Raw genomic sequence first — 18651 nt, forward strand, 5'->3', positions numbered from 1 at the left:
CCTTAAAATTCTGTTTAAGGTGAAACAGTGTTTTTTAACTTTTGTGGAGGGATATCCACTGAGCCTTAAATCCATAGTCTGCAGAATTCTAATGCTCAGAGTTTTTGAACTTGGCAAATCAAAAAATAAATATAATTTAAAAGTCTGTTCTGGCTACCTGTGCACTGCTTCTGGCTGGCTTAGGCTACTGGATACCTCTGAGGATCATGTAGGTCCTTACAGCTATCCAGGTTAATAAGGTAAAGGAAAAAAACATACAGAAGACAAAAGTATAGTAGATTATTAAAAAATGATGATGTCTTTTTAGGTATTAATTTTACAATATTAAGATGCAGTGATAAGGAAATGGAAGTAGAAGAGAGGGATTTCTGTTGTTCTTACTATATAAGAATAATAGTTGATTCTTTCCCTTATTGTCTGTAGTTTAATTCCTCATAAGGTAGGAGTGAGGCGATCTAAGATCTGTAGCTTAGACTCTTCAGGGAAGATGGGTAAGTGGATCAGCCCCACAAAGCTCAGGAAATAGCTGTGGGAGAACCGTACCCATGATGGCAGTGGTTTGAAGAACGATTGGCAGTACATACTCATACAGTACAGCCAGTTAATCTCTTGAATACATAGATATGGAAAATCCAGCAGGAAACAGAGGATGTGAAAAGCAGTCCTATGCTCCTGCAGTTTCTCAGCCTTTGTCTTAAGAGAAGAAAGTGTAATTCGACAGTAGTGAGTAATTGTGGCTCTGAGTGACCTGGTTTGATTTTCATAATTTTCTGAAGCTTTTAAAGCTTTACAGAAGAAAACATCAATAACGTGAAGTGTTTAAAGGTTGAGTTAGTCATCCCCCTGTCTTACCAAGGAGCCTGTGCCACTGTGACTTCTTCTGAACATAAGGGGAGATGATGTAGTACCTTATTTGCTGCACTGGTTTTTGTTTGCATGTGTTCAAACTAACTACAGCAGCACAAGGGATGAGTTTTGTGTATGTGGCACTGTTTGAGTCTGGAGTTCCAGTAGGGTAACAATGTATGTATACACTGAGAGACTATTTCCAGCAATCTGGGTAATTCAATTAAGTGAAATCCACGTTACTGCCAACAGCATGCAAGGTGCAGTGGATCTCTTTATCTGTCATAAGTAGATTTAAATGGGACACGTTTTTATGACTGAAAAATTCTGGTGTTCAATTTCATGGTGATTGCTGGTCGGCTGGACTTGAAATCATGGTGCAGTTCAATGGAAAGAGGGATAAAAATCAACTTTTTTGTTGTGGAGAGCATTTAAAAAGTTCAAATTTTTTAAATTTCAAAAATTTTATCATCTTTTTTAATCAAATAATGAGCTTTCTGTGATCTACAGTTTGAAATACAGATCTGCCTAAATGTACTGGCTATCAGTGGGAAAACATTTTTCTCCATGCTTCACTTCAAATCTTCAGTGGGCTTTTGTGGTTTTACTTATGATCTTTCTGTAGAACAAATTGTACAATGATTAAAAGAATGCAATCAGACCATTCTAATAAGAATTTAAGATACTGCATATATAAAAAGAACATTTTATGATTATATATTAAACTTTAGGCTGTATCAACAGTAGCTTAGAATGCATCTTAGGTGATCTGTATATTATATACTGCTCAACTTGTGTAATGGAAGATTTTCCTAGTGCAACCTTTTTGATTAATTTTTTTAATAGTGTTTAAAAAGAACATCCTTTTTTGTGTTCAGCTTTTATTGGGCTTTGAGTGGTTCAAAACTGCAGTATAAATACTGAGCAGATCTTGCTCAAGAAGGTTTAAAACTCCATGTTTACTATTGTACCAAAAAATGTCTGCACATTTGTCATGCTGATGGAAGCCTGCAAATACCTTCTGAAAATAATGATGATGATGATGATGATAATAATAATAATAAATCTTTATTTTAGGAAAGTGAAGAAAGGCTCATTGCTAATAGATTCCAGCACTATAGATCCAACAGTTTCAAAAGAATTAGCCAAAGCTGCTGAAAAAACAGGAGCGGTTTTCATGGACGCCCCAGTTTCTGGAGGTAAGTCTTCATTAGCAGTTTACCTCATACTGGACAAGTTGTCTCTTTGTTTGCAGTTTCAGTCATCAATTTGTACCCTTGTTGCTCTAAGTTGCTTTTGTCTGCTATATGTACAGTATTCTGTTTTGTTGTTGTTTAATTGCATTACAGATATGTATAACAAAACTATTTTTAGGATTTAAGAGTATGCTTTTGTGCTACACTTGGAGAAATAGTTTTCTTGGGATGTGATACAGTGGTCCTTTTATTTTAACTTCTTTCATAAAGTTGCATTTTTATGCAGTAATTCACATTTCTTTACCCTCCATCTGTTTCTTCCTGTTCGGGAAAACTGGTTGTCATTAAGCATTTCTGTTGCTTTTTTATTAATTAAAAAGAAGATAATGATGTGAGGAATGTAAGATGTCTTTATCAAAAGAAAACAGATTTGTCTGGTTTTATAACAACTGAAGAATATGGGTGATAATTGTTTATTCTTAAATGTTGCTAACTATTGATCTCTGAGTATTTAGTCTCTTGTAAGAAATAATATAGAACAGGGAAGACTTCTCAATTTGTGGACAGAGGAAAGCAGAAACATAAAATTAATTTTTTGAAAACAAAACCATAACTGGTCCTTTCTATTGTTGAATTCTTCTCCTAAACACCTGGAATTAGAAGGTGAGGAAACCTCATTTTATGTGGAAAAATCTTAAGGTTTTTACATTCCAGTCTAAAAACTAATGTAGCTGGAATTTTGAGAATTCTTTATTTTTCTGATGAATGTCAGTGATGAGCAAAAACTAACAATCTGTTTAATTTTCAACTGGGAACTAAGGCAGGATTTGACTACATACTAGAAGCCAAAATTTTCATCCAAATTCTATTGGCAAGTAGGCAGATGCAGGTAGGTGATATTGAAGAATATAAAGGAGAAGACGATTCTTGCTTCCCAGTCAAAATGTTAGTTCTGTTTTATAAAGCTAGATAGCTAATCAGCCTCGGAAGAAAAACCACAGAAAAATTTTATTGTGGGCAGACTATGTATCTCTCTGAGCCTTCTTATTAAAGACAGCATGGCTTTCTGCTTATCATTTGGGCAATTCTGACCTACTTCTATGTTGTTTTCTTCCAATCCCTTTCTGCCAAGTATGTTGTTTTCCCAAAGGAATTATTTACCTTTTAGAAATATCTGTAATTTATTTTTATCTGTAAGTTTTTGGTGTAAGGCTGACTATAACTACCAAGAAGAAAAGGAAAAGTTTGATTCTGAAAGAACTTTAGCTGTTTAGGGGGTTTTGTTCCTTGAGAAAATGGTAAGGGCAAGACAGAGTTAATATGATAACATACAGTTGACTAGTATGAATACAGATGGCTTTTTTGGTGTTAGTGGCTTATCTGAATGGTGACTAGTGTCAGTTACAGATTGAGGGATATCCTGTATAAGGGGGAAAGAATAGACTTAACTTTCTAGTCCTTAATATATTTGTGAAGCCCTAGGAGTGCTCTGTACAAATTATATTTAAAATGGGCTCTTGCTAGAAATGTGGAGAAGGCTGTTGGAAAAAAACCTTTAATGTATGCTTTGTTATTTCCATCTTTCAGTACCTAACACATCAAGTCTTTGGGGTATTTTTATATGTCTTGACTGCATTGTTGGCCTTCAGACAAAACACTAAATGGAGAAGCATGCTCGGCTCTCTAGAAATTGGCAGGCACTATGCTGTTGCTGTGCAATGCAATAGAGTTGGCAGGAGTTTCAAGGAGAGTGTTTTTGGGACATAGGGAGGAGGAAGAGAAAGCAGCATGCCTGACCTAACCTCTTTAGAGCTGTCTGTTTACTAGCTGTTATTGGCAGACAGCTCCACTTGTGTTTTTAGGTATTTGGGTGTTGCCTGATGTTAACATTCATCTGCACTGTGAACAAATTCACAAATTCAAATAATATTTTGAAAACTGATTAGTCTGTAAGCCCTAGGGAGAGAGAGCAGTGATTTTAATCCTGTTCTGACATTGCAAATGAAGAATCTTTGGGCATAGCATTAGGGCCAGATTTTAGTGGCTTATTTGCAGTCTTGCCCCCAAAAGACTCTTTCTCTTGGTCTTTTTCAGATGGACCGGCATGCCAGCTTAGTGCTGTCTTCTTCATATGATTGGCCTACAGCATTTATTTGCAGCTTACAGTCAGGACCCATTAAGTAGAAGTTGATGAACCAAGTCACTAGAGTATTATTTTGTATTAAGTGACTTCAGAAAATACTTCTCATCCCCATAGCTGCATGCAGATTAGGCTGCTAATGCTGTCTAGAGATAGCAATCGCTTTAGCCTGGGATTAGGATCTCTTGCAGGTCCACATGAGAAAGTTGTGTCATGGTTCCCAGTGCTGCCCTGGTTTGTGATCTCTTTGGGAGCATGGGACAAATGGGGAAACATCTTCAAAATCCATGTTTGTTTGTTTTAATCCAGACAGGAATATTATCTCTTTGCAAAGATTGGGTTCTTCATCTTTGTATGTATAAAAGTATTTTAAAGCACACATTATCACAGAAACATATTTAAAATTGACGTCTGTTGGCACAAGATTCTACTGGCTAAGTACAGGATCTAAATTTAGCCTTTAAGAATTGTGTCAAATTTGTCCTCCCACTGATTTCAGTAGAAGTATGATACAGATTCTCACCTCATAATCCAGAGATAACTTCACTGATTCTGCTGTAATAATTCTCTCTCTTTAACTCAGTATACAAGATATTCATTTCCTAAAGTACATTGGCTGATTTTTTAAATATTATTTCTAATGTAATTCTTTATATGTTATAACCATTGTTAGTGTTGAGATACAACCTTTTCAACTTCTTTCCCCTTCCACTGAATATTGAAATTATATCTGCTCTGTATCTGCTCAAAAGACGTTGTAGTGCATTCTACTGGAACTTCACAAAAAGATGTGACAACTTGATTTGTTTTCTGGTTTTGGAGGTATGAAAAAAAGTTTTCAACTCTTTTTTATGTCTAGTTCTTTAAACTCTGATAATGAAACTTTAGATCTTCCTCCCCACTGTATCCTTTAGACAAGAGAGTAGTCAGTTAAAAAGTGAGACTGCTAATTGTTAATTACAGCTGTCATATAGAGAACTGTAGTCATGCTAAAATGGTAATAAAGAGTAGAATAAAAGATTTTTTTTTTTTAGAAACTGTGCGTTGGAGGTGGCTAGAAGAGGTTGTATTTTCTATTCCAGCTGTCATTTCGAACTGTTTCATCTTACAGTACTGCTTCCATAAACTTCAGCTAATCATAAAGTGATGGAAACAGTAGTAGTAGTAACACTGACAAGTTAAGACTTCAGGTCACTGATAACATAAAGTATAACCTGAGTCCTTGAAGGGTGCATTGCAGACTTATTCCCTGCATGGCCATCTCTCTACTTAATATGGAGCAAAGGAAAAAAAAATATTAGAAACACTCGAAGACATTCTGCAGATATTTTATTTTATTTATTTTATTTCAAAGAGCGATAGATTTCAGGATACCAGCTTTTTTTTTTTTTTTTTTTTTCTTAGAAAGGGCACTTTCCTAAAATAGGAGAAGGGAGTTATGTGTTTCTTTTACTTGAACATTGAAGGCACTCAGTGCTGTGCCTTTTCCAAGCAGAGGAGTTAAAACTTTATGCACACCAATATTTGCAAAGATTATTTGAAAGACTCTTTCAGACTAGACTAAATAATAGGAAACAGGAATGAGTAGTTCAAACATTGCATCTCTTAGCTTGTAAATTCTGTTGTAATAAAGATGCATAATCAATATCTTTGCCAGAATTAAACTGATTTAATAGACCTGTCTTTGTTGGAGAGCCTTTGTAGAGCTGCTTGAATTGGCTTCATTAAGTTGTGTCTGCTTTGTTTCTTTAGCTTTGTCTACTTTTTGAGAAGTGCAATCTTATGAGGAAGAGTTGGGTTAATTCAATGACTCTAATTTGAGACATCATGTATTTTTTTTAATAAACACAAAGAATAAAATAAGAAATGTCCTGAATTCAGTGGTATAGAGGTTTGGTGTGATTTTGGCTTTCTGGTCTGGTAATGCAGTGATTGGATCTGTTAGGATCCTTGAAACACTATAAAGGTAGAGCAGGTACATGAATTTAGAACTAGTGTTTCTACCTATCCCCCTCGATAGCAGGTGTTCTTCTTGGCAACGAAAAACATCTGAAGGCATAGTAATATTTGCTCCATTATCATTTCTGGATTTATGTTTTTTATGCTTTATCTTTAAAGCCTAAATGTGGGTGCTCAGAATGGCCACAGTGTTCTCTGTGTTCCTGGTACTGAGCATAACACTTTTACCTCACTTGCTTTGCCCTTCCTCAGTCATTATATGCCTTGTGTAATTTTTTTCTTTCCTGACATCTTAATTTCTCTGTTTACATCTTTTGCTGAATGCATTTGATCATATTAATTTTTTGCAAAGTCTGTGACTTAGGGATGGTAGTAGAAATTAAAATGTGCAACTTTAGTACTAAAGGTAGTCTGAAAATATTACTGAGTTATTCTGAAATTTAGATGAGAAAAAAGAAAGTAACTGATGACAAAAAAGGGAAGAATTGGCTGAACTGATTTAAGGAAGCTGAAATGAGGATGAAGAAGTATTTTGAAATCTGAGATGCTTAAAAAGCTTCTGATTTCTAATAACTAATGGTTTAAGTTGTATAACAATCCTTTTCTGTCAAAATAAAGCTAGTTTAATATATTTCTTTTGTTGTAGAGAAGAAAGAACTGAAGATCTTGAAGATCTTACACATTGGTAAAATGTATATTTTGACACTGGGAGGGGAGGAAGTATAAACCTTGTGCAAATATCACTGTGTTGGCAGCAGCTCCTGGTGCACAAGATTTAGGTAGTATATTTACTTCTGTGCTGACTTTGCGAGGCTGTTTTTCTTCTGTAAGTCTGTTATGCCTTTTGCATTCTCTATAAAATAAAATAAAAGGAAACAGAAGGTAAGGAGAAATAAACAGATATGTTGAGAGTCTCATCTAAAAACATTCACTGGGGCGGAGACAACTATCCTACAATGACTAAAAGGGTGGAATAAATTATATTATTAAAGCATATTGTATATTTTGGCAATAAAATTGTGTGTAGTCTGGCCAAATAGTGACCAATGTGCAGACAAACATATCTGTCTCCATTTATTCGAAGGTGTAAAGATGAGTTATTCAAGCTGGCTCAATGGGACATAACCAGGAATAATAGGCTGGAAATCATTAAGGAAAGAAAAATGCATGCCGTGTCTACCAGAAAAAATGTCCTAATGACATTCTTCATACACTGTGGAATAATTTCCAAAGGAGATGGTTGAAGCCAAATATCTCAACATGCTTTAAACTGTACTGGGCAAAGTCCTAGGAATTATTCTGTAGGGAAAAATCTACGACTGGCAGGAGGATGGCTACATGATCTAATCGGTCTTTTCCATTTCTAATGTCTACAATCCTGTTGTGTTCTCACACATAGTGTTCAAAAACAGTTAAAGGAAAACTGTCCAGATGGAAGTTAGAAATCCCTGTGGCACTCTTTGAAAAAGAGTAAGGGATAACTGCAGAGTCAGAGCCAACATTCCTTCGCTCAGTAAAAATGGTTCTAATATTCACGGCTGCATGTGAGCTGTTACCACATTCCTAATAACTGCTCTGTTTGTTTGTGGTTATTTAATGCTAGTATCTGCCTCTTCCTGTCAAATGTTCTGAGATACCCAGAGTAAGAAAGATCTATAAATGCCAGTCTGACATGAGTCCTAGGGAATAAAAGTTAATTTAATATAATTTTTTAATTTTTGATTGCTTCTCCTAGGGAATGTTTAAAGTTAAGGGGTTGCAGGTGGTGTTTGGGAATGTTTCTGGAATGAAGTGTTGACTTTGAAGCTTTATACAAAGTTTGTTTTGGTTTTAAACATTCATGGGCTTCTTTTTCTCTCTTTTTACTCTTTCAATGGAGTGCCTTGTTCAAATTGTGTATTTTTCACGTAGTCAAAAAAACTAGTGTGATTCCTTTGCTTTTGGGACAGTGGGGATGATGTGCACCAGACCTTAATAATCCCCTGAATCCATATGAGTCCCGATTCTGCTCTGTGCTAAATGTGGATGGTGCACATGCCAGTAGTGAGCCCAGCCCCAGGCTCACCAGAGCAGGAAGTCCGAACTGGAAGGCACTGCACAGAGTGGACCCGGAGTGCCCTGTGCCTGCACAGTGCCCATCACCATGGGGACAGCCCCACCAGCTACAAGCATTGGAGGTGCCACTGGAGAAAATGCAGTTTTCTCTGAATCTTAATAAAGAGCAGTGGTACTTGTAATTCAGTGTTGCCTTAAACAGATTTTTTTCAGTTTGTGTGTGGAATTCTTGGTTTTTGAAAAAAAAAAAATAAAAGTCTGCAGAAACCTGACTAAGTGGTTTCAAGTGGGATAGAGTTAATTTTGTTCCTAGTAGCTGGTGCAGTGCCAGATTTTTTTGTTTTAGAATGAGAATAGACTTGATAGCACATTGATGTTTAGTTGTTGCTAAGTAGTGCTTACTTCAAGTCAAGGACTTTCAGTTTGCCATGCTCTGTCAATAAGGAGGTGCACACCAAGCCAGGAAGGAGCATTGCCAGGACAGCTGACCTGAACTGGCTAGAGGATATATTCCATTGCATAGAACATCATGCTCAGTATATAAACTGGGGGAATTGCCTGGGAGGGGCTGATTGCTGCTCAGGAATGGGCTCAACATTAGTCAGTGGAGCAACTGTATTGTGCATCACTTGTTCTTGGGTTTTATTTCACTCTTTTTGTTGCCTCTCTTTCCATCACCATTTAAAAAAATATTATTGATATTATTATTTATATTATTGTTATAATTATTATATTTTATTTAATTTATTAAACTATTCTTATGTCAATGCATGGATTTTACCTTTTTTTATGTTTCACCTCTCCATCCCACTGGGAAAGGGTGAGGGTGAATGAACGAGTGGTTGCATGGTAATTCTTTGCCAGCTGGGGTAAATCACAACACTTATTTAAATGGACTGGGCCACTGAAGACGTGGCACAACATAGAATTACATGGTTTTTTTGTCTCTGATTCATCAAGGGAGATCTGCAGATCTTACACTAGACATGTGGAAAGAAACATTAACATCCTAAGTGTCTGAACCGTAGGACACGTCTTAGGTCTTAGGACACATTTGTGCAAACTTCTCTGTGTTGAAGAACACTCCTTTGAAGGCCCTTTAAACACTTAAGCTAAAGGAGCAAAAAAGAAAAGAAACAAACCCAACATGGACTAAATTTTGCAGGCAGGGACAGCTAACCTTGTCTTGCAGTGCAGGCCTTTGAAAGTAAATCACTTGTTGATCCCCATAATAGCTGAATTCAAGATGAGTAGGAATGAAAGCTGGTATTCTATTGACCCCCATCTGGATGATGCTTATATTCTGGGTTCTTTGTGTTTCATTTTTAAAGTCATAATGATGAGTTGGCCAAGTCTTGGGTTTATTCATGACAATATTATCCTGTTATCTGGAGCCATTCTAAGTCACTGGATCATTGCAGAATGTTGCCTTGTAGTGGAGGACATTTTTATGTTTTGAAAAGAGTATTAAGTTGTGTGAATAAAAAGGGGGAGAATGTTCTAGCAGAAGAAATCCCTCTGCACTTCAAACAAATACCTGAAAATTATTCCATAGCGTTTGGTGTAGTACTGCCCATTATGAGACAATTCAGTAGCTTCAGCTTTTGTCCTTAGCTGAACAGCTTCTCCTTAATCCACAGGGAGCACATAGAAACACCAAGATTCCTAATTCTTCTTCCTTCAACAACATTTTTAAAAACCATGATTTGTATCATGAAATAAAACAGGGAAAGAGTATTGCCTTTTACCATTAATAAGCATTTAGATCCAGCTGTCAGCATATGAACTATTCAGATGTCCACCTTTTGGTTTGTCCAACAGTATTTAGTCCTGTTGGCTCACCACTTCAGTCTACTGAAAAGTGGAGGACAGAGGAGAGTCTTGCAGTTCCAGAGCCGAAGAAACAGTTTTTAACTACAGTTCTCTTCATGCCCAGCACAACATAGGACCTGAAGTGGGAAAAAAATATTTACTGCACTTTATTTTTAACCCTTAAAATTTGGTTCTTATTTTATTTTCTGGGAAAAAATCCCATTATGTGGGATTTCCTAAACTTTATACAGCTTTAACTGGTATCTCTTTGTAAGAGAAAATTAAGAGACGGCTTGTTGTGGAAGAATGTTAAATTTTTTGTGGTAAAATGGGGGTTACAATGTGAAACAACGTGGAAGACTTTAAACTCTTTACATATTTTAAATCCACGTAATTTGATAGTTTCCTGCTGTGTTGTTTGTCCACTGGTGAACTAAAAGGGTTAGGGTTTTTTTTTTTTTAATGTGAAACTTAGCAAGTTGACAGGAATACTAATCTGACATGTAATTATTATCCATTTGCTTTATTTAATGAGTTGCTGCAAACTGTGTAAGATCCTAGTTACTCAGTAACCATATAGTTTAACCATACACAGTCAGAAATGTGCATTTTGGCTGTCATTCTGTTTTCAATCTGTGCTTCCATTGCTTTCTGGGAATGTATGGTGGGAATGTGTGGGTTGTGGCTCTTACTGTGTTTGCCACAGGGAGTAGAGGGACAGTCACATGGACTTTTAGCTTTGGCTGAGGAGCATACTACTTGTGTTTCATTTGTGTTAGATTTCTTGGGTTTGCTTAAAATTGTGGATTTCATTATGAAACTAACATGGAGGTAATCTATACACAGTTAATTGTTCCAACCTGGTTGATTTCTGAGGTCCAACATTTTTCTGATCAAACTACTTCCAGAATTGCTACAATTGCTAGTCATCTGAAAGCAGTATTTGGTAGCAGCTAGATGCTTTTTGTCTTGAATAAGGCATTTTATGTCACATCTGCAGGAAGAACAGCAATTTCCTTCCTCTTTTAAAAGCTGAAGGACCGCTGGAGAAAGGAACCTTCAGTAGGTTATCAGCATGTGAAACGCTGTTGTGGTAGAGCCCTATATAGTTAGAGTAAACTAGGAGTGTGTCTGACTTTCCTCTTTCTGCAGATGCTCATCTTAGGATTTATATTAGTGGGGAGTTAGGGGTGAGGCTGGGGCAGTGGTAGGGTTGTGTAGCGGAAGCACTAAATGAGAAACTGATGTGAATTTGGCAAGCAGGGAAGTTCCTGAGGTAGATCATCCTCTTAACGGTCTCAGCCTGAATCTTGGTTGCCTCAGAGGGCTCCCACCCTGTCCAAGATGGAAGTTCCTGCAGAGAGCCCGAATAGCACCCCTCCCTGCCTCAACAAATCGTGTTAAGGCATGGGACTTAACTGCTGTGAAACAATGCAAAAAATTCCTCCCAGGACCAAAATGAACATACTTGATCACCTAAATGCATCATTCCAGTTGCAGAGCAAGCTGGACTACAGGAAAGCATTTGTTAGTAGTGTGACAACTGGCACAGCTATTAAAGAAGAAGGTTACTGTTAATCTGTTACTGTTTGGTCACTGGCACTTTTTTCCCACTGTATTAACATGCTTAGCAATTCTTAACACTAAATGTGACCATGTGCACTTATTTAGTATGTTGTTTTCTTTAGTAGACAATTACACCAATCTTGAATGGAGCATTTTTTTGGTTACTGGGGTAAAGGAATCTTAGGAGATTGAAACAGTAGGCAGCAAAGCTTGTTAAGGAGGTTTTTATTTTACAAGCCCTCAAGAATTCAGAATATGGCTTGCTTACTACTTTTAAAAGTCCAAATGTCCTTATAGACTTCATTTGAGAGCCAGCATCAAATCTATGCTATACTTGTCTAAAAATCCAAACATGCACTCTTGGCTGTTACTGTTTACTGAATCAGAACCCTACTGTTTCTACTTGCACTGTATCTAATTTATCGTAAGTGACCGCAAAAACTAGAATTATTTATATCTTGGCACCTAACAGCTCCACTATAGTTAAGGGTCTGTTGGCATTTCCATTATAAACCTTCCTTTGAGAGGTTTATAACTTGGCGGTTTTACTTTTGCTTCAGGCTCAAATGTGCCATTTTCATCCAAGCACAAATTCTTCTACAGAATTTCATTTAAATCAGTTTGGCCATTATTTATTTTAGAGTGTGTATGTTGGGGAGTGGAAGGGAACACACTATTTAATTTTGGTTTCAGAAGCTTTTTGGTCAGACTATATAATGAAAGAAAAAGGGTGTTTTTTATTTTAATTTGTAGGGACTTAAACCTTCCTTGGATGTGCTGGAGTTACTAAGCCCATGTTTTTTCAGGTTTCTGCCAGTGCTCACATGCAACGCATCCACTCCCACTCGTCCACCCACCCATCTCGCCTGCCCCTGCCCAATGACATGCTTTGAGGAAGCATCCCCAGGCTTCTGGCAGAGAAAGCTTTTTTGGGGAAGTGGATGAAGTAACATACAATGGGTGTCCTGTTGAGAGGCCTTAGGCCAACCAGTCCAACCGAGGAAGCAGATGGAGCTTAATTGGAAAAAGATGGACTGAGTGCAGTTGTCAGTCAAATGTAACCCTATGTGGTTAAGAGTGGCATTTCCTATGGCTCTGCCATTTCTTGTGGGATCTGTGTAAATTACTACTTGGGTGCAGTAATTCTCAGAGTCTAAAAGTGGTGTAAGTTCCTGTTTTCCCTTGCTCCTGAATGCTGAACCACAGAGGATTTCAACACTTTTTTTTAGACAGAAATTCTTGCCATAGTACTCTATTATTATGCTAATTAAATTCTTGCCACACGAATAATAGGTATCTATAATGTTTCACTACTGATCATAGTAATGAAGTACCACTGTTCTTTTGCACAGTGACTTAAGAGTACAAAGAAGGGAAATGGTGTACAGAGAGGTAGAAGCTTTTATTAGACCAAATAATACAGCTGAAAATAGAAAACAAGTTTCTGAGTCAGTTCTTTCACCACATTACACAAGAAGCAGTAAAGTACAATAGTGTTTGTTGGGTTTTTTTTTCCTTTGCTATTGAATTACAAGAAAAAGCTAGTCAATGGAAAACAAAGTAGGGAGAGAATATGTGGTTTGGCAGCTTCTTCTCTGCTTATACTTTTGGGATCTTTTTATTCCAGGTAATTCATGTAGATTACTGATTGGACAAACAAGTAATGACAATTCACTTTGTTGTATTTTGTCTTCTGTTTTATTAGCAAAAGGTAAAATTGAAGCATGAGTATAATTATGGCAGCAGATACAAATAGCTTTTTGCACCATAAAATATTAGATCCCACTGAAGTATTTGAAAGTCTTCTTCATCTTGCTTTCCTCTGTCTAATTCTAGAGGTTAATGAATTCATAGGTCAGGCATTCCAAATCTTAAATATTTTAGGGACAACTAATTTTAAATTTTATTGGGTTTTTTTAGTTTGTTGGTATTAACATTTAAAAGCACGTAAGACTTAAAGTTTAGTATTTATTAAAACACGCAATTTTCAGCTTTGGAACCTGGAAACAGAAGCTTAAATAAACAGCAAATGTCACAAGGCATGTGATTAGTTGATCACTATCAAAACATATTTTAATTACATTTTCTCTGGCATCCCTTTATTGCTAAGGATCAAGAACTATAAGCTATATATGCAGTCAAGGCAAAGAAAATCATTAGAAATACCTTAATAGAACACATCTATAAAGCTCCAATTCAGCACATAACACTTAGACATCTGCTTAAGTCTGTCCAATTGAATGGGAATTTAGTGCAAGTTGAAGAGGTGTGTCCTTGGTGTCTGTTCAGTGTCTGTGGTGTAATCTTTCTGTCTTACACTACCGAGCTGTTGTCTTTCAAACTCTAAGGTTGTGAAGCACTGTGTAGAACTGACATCCTGGGCATGACTTAACTGGACTTTTCATGCAACTATAAGCTAATTCTTTAATTTATTTAGCAATATGTCTCATCCCCAACTAAACATACAGGATTTTTTTTATTTGGTGTCACCTAAGTTCAAGGTTTTATTGTTTGCTACTTCCAGCAGCTAACCTTGTTGATATATTATTTAAACCCTGTTGAAATACAACTTAGTACAATGACTTATACTCCTGTCTTGGAAATGGGATCATACTGAGTTAAAATATTTTATGGTTATTTTCAAAGCACATCTGCAAACATGACCTTGAAACAGAACTAGATATTTGCGCTTTGCAAGTTGTTGCATTTCATTACTGCTCTGTTTCTCTATCTTCAGCTGATAGCTGATTCACTTTGAATTGTGTCCCTGGCTTCCTAACCTTCTAATTGAAGCAGAAATAATGTCCATTTTTCTTCTCCCTTCAGCAGTAGGAATACTGCTGTTTCTCATGAGGCCACAGCTGGGAGTGAGCATTCTTGAATCTCTATCACTTTATTGTCTATCAGCATCCACACTGGTGATGAAATTAGACGCATTTTCTAAATTCAAGGTGTTGCTCTGGATTTCCAATGACAAAATAAGTTAATTCTCCTTTCATACCAAAATACATTATTTTGGTGGGAAAGGAGAATTGGAGAAGGTTTATTACCTAAAAGGTACTTTTCTGTAAGTACATGGCGTGGATGGCAGTTTCAAAGGAGTGTTTCTTTTATTGATGAATGGCTTTAGCAAAGAGTTTTAACTTGTTGCTAATGCTGATGTAGGTTATTGAAACCACTGAAATTTTGCAACTTTGTCAAGAGTTAACTGGAACATGCCTCTGTACTGACAGCTCTTTCTAAGAGGTTAACTACCTACGTTTGGTCACCTCTGTCTGTTGCTTCAATTGGATCTGAACTTCCAAAGCTGATGTGGTTTTGGAGGTATTTCTGAATACCTTAGAACTGTGGAGCTAATTTGTGCAGACCATCATTACGTTGCCTCCCCAGTCAGATACTTCTTAGGGAAGCCAAGAAATTTAAGCGTTGCGATGAATATGTACTCCTGTGATGGTAGAACTCCATAGGTTTTATGGATTTAAGTAAACTGCATGGAAATTAAACTTTGGGAGGGAGAAAATAAGGTGTAAAAGTCACAGTTCAGCCATGAAGGCCCTATTTGTAAATGTCGCATGTGGGCTTTCACATTTTTCTTTTCCTTAAAAACAGACAAAAGTAAACAAACTAAAAAATGGCCAGAAAGCTGTAAACATGTGCCCAAAAAAAAAGCTTCTGTTGTTCTTTTTTGTGTTCTAACTTTCATATATTTGTGAAAACCTCTGGAATTTTCCCCAGTATTTAGAAATTGTTAATATTGGCTCATAACTTACCTTTATTGTGCATGTGCACTATACAAGATTTTCAAAGTGTACAAGTGTTTCACTTTCAAAAGTGTTCTTGTAAGTAAGCTCAGTGGGAGATTATTTCAAAAATAAAACCTGTAGCTTAAATCTGAAGTTACAGAAAAGACATACAATAAATCTGGTGTATTTAACTGATGATAATTAAAATGCTGTCAACAAATTTAAATAACTGCTGCTCCTTCCTCCTTATATTGACTCCATGTATGACTCAGTTAGCAGCAATTTCTTAGTCTGAGCTTCTTAATGAGCAGAAATGTTTCAAAATTAGTTTTGTGGACTTTTTTCTTGCTTTCCCTAGTACTGTATTATGTTTCAGATCTCTTTTTCACATAGAAATGTGAATAAGGATCTAATTACAGTTCTTTGCTTAATACTAAGCCCAATACTTGGCATAAGGTTTGTCATAAAGTTTTCTTTTCTCTGCTTTGCCATGACCTTAACTTGACCTAAAATGACTATTTCTGTAGGGATTGCAATGGCTTAGGCTCAGAAGGGTCCTTGTCTGTCAGTTGGTGGCTGCTTGATGTGTATTTTGCATGACATCACAGTGTCTGTACTATCAGTTCCTAACAAAAACAGAACTAGTTCCACATGTTTTAATGGACTTTGCACTAATCTGCTTCCATATACTCAGTGGAGTAACAGAGGCATCTAAGACATGGTGTTCCTCTTTTTAAATAATATATGCTGAAAATACAGTAGATTTAAGATATCTCTGTCTGTTTCATTAGAAATCCATGTAAAATTCTAATCATAATTCGTGTTCCCTCATTCTTTCCACATTTAGGGGTGTTACCTGGGTTTGGAATAGCCAGCTGTCTCAAACACTATCCGCATTTTTAAAGGAATGAGAAGTCTTGGCAGACACTGGAACAATTAATTGGCTTTTTCAGCCAAGTCAGGTTAGGAAAGTATTTTGTGGGGAGGGGGCCGGGTGGGAGGGGAATACAACATCCTGGTTTCAAGTTTGACTTCTATTAACTCTTTAGGAATGGTAGTCAGATGTCTTGCTAAGCACAGTACTCTCAATTTCTGACAAATGTGGAATTTATTTAAGGGAAAAGTTTCTAATATACAGGACAAATATGCTTTATTAAAAGGAGTTGCCTGGCACAAGGTGGAAAGTGCTAAATCTAAATCATGATGGATTTAAAAATCTCTGAGGTGAAATAAGCATTAGAGTATGTATTAAAGAAGTCTAACCTCCTCCAGTATATATGTTCAGAAAAGAATGAGGAAGCTGGCATCTGAGGCACAGGATGATGATACCTTCCTGTTGAGTTAGAATAAAATATTTCTATGCGAGACTTGCTCACCACATTCAACATTTTGACTTATCCATGCATAGTTGGTTAATATTTAATTTCTAGCTCCATAGCTTTGTTTATTTTCCTTTCAAAAAACAGAACAAGTACTAAACATCAAATTTTAATTACCTGTATGGCCTTGCATTCCTGAAATGTTGTGTTTGAAATATTGGAACTGTCACACAGTCTGCTTTTTCACAATTCTGTGTATGTTCTGGTGCCAGTGGATCAATTTATAGCAATGAATTTTCAACGCAGTTGCTTTTAACAGTTGGCTGCCTTTGTTCTGAAGACCATTTGTTTGTTTGTTTCAATTGTCCTTTATGGAGTAAACTACTAGTAGTTTAGGCTGGAAACTGTAAAGTTAAACTTTTTGGAATCGTTACTGCCCCAAGTGGGAATATAAACCATATTGAACAAAATTTATTTAGCCTATTAAAAAGTCAGCCTAAAACTACATTTAATTAGTTTACACTATTACATCACTTCTAGTGGGGAGTAGAACTTAGGCAGAGTAAAAGGAGCTCTATCAGGTGAGCTGACTGTGGCCCATATGGGGCTTTAAGATAATGATGAGTTTAAATTTCCTCTTAGAGCTAAGTGAGAATAAAACTGGAGGCAATAAATACTCTTGGCCAAAGCCATTAAATGAAAAAGCTGGGAATTCTCCAGCTCTTGACTTAAATTGTTTGTTTATCAGCTGGCGCCTAGTCTGGAGTCAAGAGCTGGAGATTTCTATCTGTGACAGAACTTTGAAACTCTTGCAGGACACTTTCATTTTAACTTAAGGTAACTTGAGTTTATAGCTTTGGCTTTAAAGATTACTAATGATTTACTCATTTCCTTACCATTTAACCAGAGAGGACTTTTTCCCAGGAAGGGATCTGTGTTTATTTAGGGCCTTTGTCTGCGGAGGGATTAAAAGGCAGCCCACCAGCATTGTGAACTTGATGGTAATAAAAGGTCACCAACACACACCATAAAAACGTTCTTACTATGGAATTAATTATACAGTGTAATTTTACAAAGCATTTCAGTAACCCTTCTTTTAGACTTCTGCTGTATTTGATTTTTCCTCAAGTAGGGAAAACTTCAATTTTAGGCATTTATTGTGTGAATTAGACCCCGTGTGTATGTGTGCAACCCTTTATGGTGTAATATACTCATCAGCAAGTTCAACTCACAACTGAAATAAATTGTAAATTTCCAGTTGAAGTTGGATCTCGACATGCGAACTTTAAAACTTAAAGTACTGTGCACTGGGAGCAACAGAATTAAAAAAAGACTTGTTAGCCAAGAAATGCAAATTATTAACTTATACATTGTTGCTATGTTTGGCATTTTTATAGAATATTGCATATTTTCAAAGCTGTTAAGCACTGTTCAAAGCATCCTAGTATTTTTTCGAAGCCACCAGGTGGCATTGCAGCCCAGCCTGCTCAAAATAGACAATTTATAATTTATAAAGATTAGTATGGAAGGCATTTCCTCCCTTCATCCCATTAATATGCCATAACTATTAGGGCTTAATTTAGAATATCTTATAATGATGTTTAATATTCCTAAAAGCCAGAATGATTTATTTCTATAATTTTTTTTAACAGTAAAAGTATTAAAGATGTCAGGGTATCAACAAAGCATGTTTTGCTTTGGTAACATGATAGCCATTGAATTATGTTCCTATTTAATGAATTATCTTAAGTTTATCCACAGTGAAGGTCATAATTTCTGAAAAGCTGTGGAATGGACAGACATAGAAGAATACATAGAATAATCCATGTAGTTATCTGTATCCAGTGCAAAGATATCTTGTATTCTAGATAGAGATAAAAAAGTACAGTTATGAAGTTGGGGTTTTTTTCTCTTTTGCCTTGAAAAGATATCCTTCCTCCATTTCCCATTATCAATTTTGAATTACCCATTTAATCATGCCCTCCATTCTCTTATAAATGGACAAAAGAAAGCAC

General features: G+C 36.3%; 1 protein-coding gene across 2 annotated transcripts in view; it reads left to right on the top strand.

Moving 5' to 3' along the window:
• The window catches only part of HIBADH (3-hydroxyisobutyrate dehydrogenase), an 86147-nt gene that overhangs the window by 13059 nt on the left and 54437 nt on the right, over nt 1–18651 (top strand). For both annotated transcript variants that reach the window (XR_011004837.1, XM_068208108.1), the window contains exon 4: nt 1924–2045. Coding sequence is in view for 1 of the 2 variants with exons in the window: in XM_068208108.1 (XP_068064209.1) it covers nt 1924–2045 (122 nt within the window). In the remaining variant the exon portion in view is untranslated. The remainder of the gene's footprint in view (nt 1–1923; nt 2046–18651) is intronic.

This window comes from Anomalospiza imberbis, chromosome 1 (assembly GCF_031753505.1).
Source record: "Anomalospiza imberbis isolate Cuckoo-Finch-1a 21T00152 chromosome 1, ASM3175350v1, whole genome shotgun sequence".
NCBI lineage: Eukaryota > Metazoa > Chordata > Aves > Passeriformes > Viduidae > Anomalospiza > Anomalospiza imberbis.